This window comes from Esox lucius, chromosome 17 (assembly GCF_011004845.1).
Source record: "Esox lucius isolate fEsoLuc1 chromosome 17, fEsoLuc1.pri, whole genome shotgun sequence".
NCBI classification, from domain to species: Eukaryota; Metazoa; Chordata; class Actinopteri; order Esociformes; family Esocidae; genus Esox; species Esox lucius.
This window is the reverse complement of record NC_047585.1, coordinates 34,254,609-34,261,162: the sequence shown is the minus strand read 5'-3', so window position 1 is coordinate 34,261,162 and position 6,554 is coordinate 34,254,609. Positions and strand designations below refer to the sequence as shown.

General features: G+C 42.7%; 1 protein-coding gene across 1 annotated transcript in view; it reads right to left on the bottom strand.

Annotated features, from left to right (window-relative positions):
- Positions 1–539: 539 nt before the first annotated feature.
- camk1a (calcium/calmodulin-dependent protein kinase Ia) overlaps positions 540–6,554 on the bottom strand; it is a 33,879-nt gene continuing 27,864 nt past the window's right edge. The window contains exons 10-12 of the mRNA XM_029114301.2: positions 6,122–6,209; positions 5,352–5,529; positions 540–5,150 (exon numbers count right to left, since the gene is read on the bottom strand). Coding sequence (XP_028970134.1) covers positions 5,056–5,150; positions 5,352–5,529; positions 6,122–6,209 — 361 coding nt within the window. The 3' untranslated portion in view covers positions 540–5,055. The remainder of the gene's footprint in view (positions 5,151–5,351; positions 5,530–6,121; positions 6,210–6,554) is intronic.

Genomic DNA, 6,554 nt, shown 5'->3' with positions numbered 1-6,554 from the left:
TTCCAAAGGTGAATGGTTACATATTGCTGAGTTGTACTCACATTTATTTGAGGGGACATGCTCAAGTACAAAACATTGTCCTTTTCTTACTCACCATGTAGTGCTTGACATTACTTTTAAAACCTTTTTAAAATGTGTTACCAATCAAACGATAACTTGAAGGTTTCATCTCTCTTATTGCTGTAAATAAAAAGTATAAATATACATTTTGTCATGGTACAAAAATGACATAACTGAAAACACCAGTGATCTGCCACGTAGCCTTGGAGCGACACGGACACACTTTGCGTTCCTGCAGACCTTCCTTCAGACCCGCAAATTCAGCTGTGAGATAGAAGTAATTAATTCCCAGTGACTAAGAGAACATGGTCTTGCTTTCTAGAAACATCAAAGCGAGATAAAAAGCAGACAATACATACAAATATTACGGACAACTCCTGGTGGTGCTTATCATTTCCATCAGTTCATCTTAGCTCCTAATGAACTACTGCTCTGAATATATACATCCTAAATGAATAAAACAATGGCATTACACAAAATGCATAGACAAGGAAGTTTTATTTAATTTCCTGTGATTATATCTCAGAGGGTACAACATTAGCTCCTTTCTTACATATCGGTCAATAACCCATGATGCATTGCATCCATACATTAGTAGCTCAAAACAGCTTTTACAAAAAAGGATATACAATATATATATATATATATATATATATACTTCTATATATAATATACACGTGTTTCTTTATACATGTAAATGTGTTTGTCATGAGTCAAACGAATCTTACAAAAAAACAACCAAGGAAACAAAACCAACGAAGGTTTCAACTGAAGAAGCTATTTACTAAACAAATGACCACAGGTTATCAACAAAGTCATCAAGAGCAACTATACCTAGAAGATAACAACGCCATTCACACACAAGTTTGCATATTCTCCATTCCCCACGTACAAATAATTTTCCAATTATAACCATTATTAGTTATTATAATCAATCCTAAGGCCAAAACACGGGCCATTATCCTTAATAAGGTGGTCCAAATAGAGGGTATTAGCTAGTACAATAACTCTGGTTCAGTATCCAATCTGAACAGCAGTGAAAATGCAGCACAGTGTGAACCAAACTTATATTACACAAGGCCTGCCATTACCTGCCTTACTTAGTGACTGGTAAACATAGCAGGTTACAATGTCCCTTGAGATTTTTAACCCAGGTACATGCTGTGTGGCCATCATGGCTGGATAATTGCTTTAATATTTCTATTCCTATGTAAAAGCCTAAAGTATCTGAAAGATTTAGAGCAGTGCTTTATTTCAGGTGTGTCAATATTCCCAAAACACAGAAACTGGTCAAAGGAGGCCATAAGGACTTTTATAAGGGTTCTGGCAGTCTACATAACTTAAAGTGTACACACAAAAAACCCAGACTCCTGTAATATGTTTTTTCCATCTTAGAGTGTATAAAACAACCCAAACTAAATCAAAATGGTAGCCAAGGACATGGCTTTAGTGAGCCACTGTGGTAAACAGATGACCATAATGGCCAATGCAGAGGTTAAGGTAATGTTACAGTTCAGATCGTGCTACAAGAACGTACGTTGTCAACAACACAACGTCTGACTGCTGATTCTTACTTCACATTATATCGTTTTTTAGAATTACAGAATTACAGAATAGCAAGAATAATAGTTTTTTTTTCATATTTATGTGTCGATCATCATTCATGTAAACATATTATAACCAGGTCATGCAGACAGTAGAGCGATACTTCTTCCACGAGACACAGAAAGGTGCAGGGTACAGAGCTGACAGACCACCCACACTGAGATCCCTCCCACCAGGAGCCAGGGGTGGAGCTACACTGAGTGATTGGCAGGAGAGTGTGTATTGTATTGTGTATCAGGGAATTTGTAAATGGACAAGGAACTTTAGCAGAACGCATTGAACTTAGTATAACTGACTTGATTACCTGTCATGTAGAATATAATTGCAAACTATTTAAAAGTGCAGTGTTACCCCCACTCTCATGTCATGTGAGTGGGGCTATTATGGACATGCTCATTGGCTGAGAGGGTATACTGTATGTGAATCTGGTATGAAATACTGTCTATGTGTTGCCACAGGGATCTCAGTGTGAACATCTGGTAACAGAACAGCCATGAGATTAAAAAAGTCTCCCTTTTATATCCATACATTTCACATTTAATCATTCAACCGATGCATGCAGATCCCTCAAACCAGAACCACTTTTTAAGAGCCCAGTCCGAGCCAGAATACAGAGTCCATTCAGACCCCAGACATTGAACTCACTTGGAAACCCTGAAGTATTTCCGTTAGCTTCAAAACAAAGGTAGCACATGAATGAATGAGCCGAACTGGACAATAGACAAATAATACATCCCAATTAAAGGAACAAAGTTGTAGTAGTTGGGAGGATGATTATCTGGTTTCGGTTTCAGTGATTTCGAAACATTTTCCAGCGGTGGCGGTGTTATTATTAAACGCATGTTGGGTGTTTGTTATGTTCTTTTTTGAGTCCCTTCCCCAGCTGGCTAACGTACCCATGACCCTATGCCATTGCAACAGCTCCAAACACATTTCAGGAAAAAGCATTGGTGCCAAACCCTCCTGCTTGTTTCCACAACGCTCTTCTAAACATGAAATCCCATTGGTTGAGGGCATGCCCAATCGGTTAGCTTGACGTCACCTGCAGGTGTTGCAGACAGTGTTGCTAGATTGCGTTGCAATCAGGAAATGAATTAGCATCTTCCCAATTGTCAGCTTGGTACTACGATGAGCACCTTTTGCCTCGTTCATATTAAAATGTTTCCCATTACGACGCTTTTCATGCAATCTCGTACCGCTACTATGCACAGTCTGTAGAGCATGGAGGGGGACCCTGTCCAACAGAGACAGCATTTATTTTGGAAGACTGAAAATATATTCAAGATAATTGAAATGTATTGTTTTTCAAAGATAAAACATTTCGGTGTGTGGCATCCTGTTTGTTTCACATATACTTAAATTGCTTGATGGCTTTGCGATGTGGAAGGTTTCCAGTGACATGAATGGCTGGTTTGTGGTTCAGACCACTTCACCGCCTGGGAAACGCCCGTCGCCTGTTAAAGCCAGCACACTGCTATTTTCAAACTCCTGCAGCAGGATTGTTAATTTACACACCTTGTTAACTCATCAGCTTGTTTATATTCAGACGGGAGAGGTGGAAATATTTTACGTGTGTCCTCAAAAATGTGATTGAAAGTGCTAATTTCAGGCAATAGTTACATGGATATCTCAGCCAAAAGCAACGGTTGGTTTAGGTTGAAAAGCTGTTGGTTATGACATTCATTTGGAAGTGGCAACACACCCTATATCAATGACACATGGATCAGGGTGATTAACCCGATCCCCTCCACCTCAAGGTAAGCGTTCACTTGTCTCCCTCAAATTCTCACTGTCAGTGAAAAGCCAACAACTTTAGCCTCCTCTCAAGAAATGCTATTTTCCATTTGCAGTAGTGACATAATCTATATTTAATACTGTATTAGTCTAACAAACAATAATTTGATGTGGACTTGATTCCAAGGCATTACGGGAAATGTGCTAAATACACAGCTTGAAATTATGACATTATTTGACCATGAAGGATGTTGTAATTGGCCAGTGTTATAGAAATTTCTTGAACTGATTTATGTTCGTATTCTATAAATGTATAAAGGAATTACTGGTTAAAGTATTTTGTTAATGGGAAAGTACTGCGTTCTCATGTTTAGACAGGAAAAGGAAAGGAGGATCTGGTCTCTGTTTATTGGTTTATGGTCATCATTGAATGGTAGATCATTGGGTGCTCTGTCAATCTGTCTAAACCAACTGTGCTTGGAACAGACTGTATGTGTCCCTTCTGAATAGGTTGCCGACAGTGTCCTTAGTTCCCTGGGATTAGGTTGGGGGACAGCCTGCCCTTGTGGGTAGAATCTAGGTATTGATGGAACAAAGGGAACATGTATTGTTGACATCGGACTGCTGTGCAGTATCTCACCACACTCCTTTTTCTGTTAAGTACGGATGATTGTCCTGTGTTACGTTAGACATGTTTCACGGTTTATTCTGTAAGCTTTCATTCTTCTCTCCTTGCAAGAAATAAACTGCTAATTGTGCCAAGCGAAGTTTGTCTCTGTACCTACTTCCTAAAGAGTTGTAATCGATATAATTGCTATCCCACCAGCCTCGACACACGTAGTACTTCAATGTTAATGAAAATATCCTGCCAATGTCATATCCAATCATTGGCAATAGCACTTCTGTACACCCTCAAACCTATATACCAACTGATCCGACTTTTCCCTGTGTTCGGATTATCAAAATAAAGCCCTAAGTGTCCACTTGAATGACCTTTGACCTTTGAACTTTGCTGATGCTTCAAAAAATGTATACAAACATTTTAAAGAATTCAGAAAAACGAATAGGACAGAATAGAAAGACAGTGACGCTACTTTCTCAAACAACATTCCCCTCAGTATGTAAAGGGATATGCTAAGGTTAAAATAACATAGCATGCCCTTGCCTTTATCACACAACCTCTCCTATATCACATGATTTTATCTGTGACATGCCTAGTGGTAATTTAATCACAAACGTCTTTTATTTAAGTCAAGGTTGTATCACCAAGTTACTAACGGATCAGTAGAGGTACAGAGTACCTTTGAGTATGAACTTTGGTGAAGCCATCACTGTACTGATGATGTTTTATGTTTCGACCTGAAGCCTTCACATGTAAATCTATGTGCCAAGTTTGCAAAACCACCTCAGCGTTTGTAGACACCGACTCTAAGTTATCTCTGAAAGGAACTGTCAATGTGTGTGTGCATGTGCGCGTGCGTGCGTGCGCGTGTGTGTGTGTTTGCGAGTGTGCTTGCAGTTGCTTGCTGGTTGGCTCACGGTCACCCTGTTTTACAGTACACAACATCCCTCTGTATTCATGGCTAGACTGGGCGGACGGGTCAGGCTCTGGGCGGCTCCGTGGAAACATATCTATCCCCATGGCACTGGGACAGCTCAGACGCGACTGGCCGGCCTGCAGCAGTAGGCGCAACTCCTCAGGCTGTCCCGGTCGGCACTGCCGCGCCGCTGCCCGTCCTCACAGTGTGACACTGGAGGGGAGAGGAGAGCAGATGACAGGGACACTACTCCACACCGCTACATACACTGTGCACAGCAGCGAGCATGCTCCGAGGCTCTGCCACAACGGACGCTACTAGCGGGGGGGGGTGGGGGGGTGGGGGGGACAGACTGTCTGAGTGGGAGAGAGAGGTGGCCGGCAGAGCGTGGTCGGCAGCGTTCGTCTCACTTACAGCTCTCCTCCTCATCCAACCCCGGTCCCTCGTCGTTCTCCTCCTCATCCTCCTCCTGCAGAAGGAGTGCATGGGTGTGACCAGGGCTGGTAGGTGTGATCTGGCTGGGGCCCTCCACGCTGGTACCCAGCTGCAGCCTCCGCATGTGTCTCACCACCGCTGTGGCATTAAACGCTTGCTGTGCGCGTGAGAGGGAGACGGCGAGGGGGAGAGAGAGAGACGGGGAGGGGGAGAGAGAGAGACGGGGAGGGGGAGAGAGAGAGACGGGGAGGGGGAGAGAGAGAGACGTGGAGGGGGAGAGAGAGAGACGTGGAGGGGGAGAGAGAGAGACGTGGAGGGGGAGAGAGAGAGACGTGGAGGGGAGAGAGAGAGACGGGGAGGGGGAGAGAGAGAGACGTGGAGGGGAAGAGAGAGAGACGTGGAGGGGGAGAGAGAGACGGGGAGGGGGAGAGAGAGACGGGGAGGGGAGAGAGAGAGACGTGGAGGGGGAGAGAGAGAGACGGGGAGGGGGAGAGAGACGTGGAGGGGGAGAGAGAGAGAAAAGGGGAGGGGAAGAGAGAGAAAGAGAGAGGGAAGGGGGGATGGTTGAGAAAAGCAAGAGAGAGTGGATTGTAATAAAAAGCAGGGAAAGATAAAGAAAGAGGGGAAGAAAAAGGAAGAACGACAGTGGTGGGGATTGAGAGAGAAGGAACACTTTAAATATCCAAACATCTTAGGACCGAGAAAAATGAAAAGATGAATTATGAACGTAGTTATATTGAGCCACTGACCTTCCATTTACTTTTAGCAAAGTTCTTCTTGATCTGAGCACTGACAGACTCATGGATGTTCTTGTCAAGAGCTGTGTCTCCACAGATCCTGCAAAAATAGAGTTTAGAAATAGAAACCAAGGAAGTGCAATCTGTCAGAAGTCAAAACATTATGAGTCATAAAAATGTTTAGCCAGGATAAACCAGAATGGATGTTGCGCAATAATCAATAAAAGGTTGGGTGTTGAGGCTCAGGTTAGGATTAAACCAGGATGTGTACATAAAGCTGAGGTTATTGTTAAGGTTAGGATTAAACCAGGATGTGTACATAAAGCTGAGGTTATAGTTAAGGTTAGGATTAAACCAGGATGTGTACATAAAGCTGAGGTTATAGTTAAGGTTAGGATTAAACCAGGATATGTACATAAAGCTGAGGTTATTGTTAAGGTTAGGA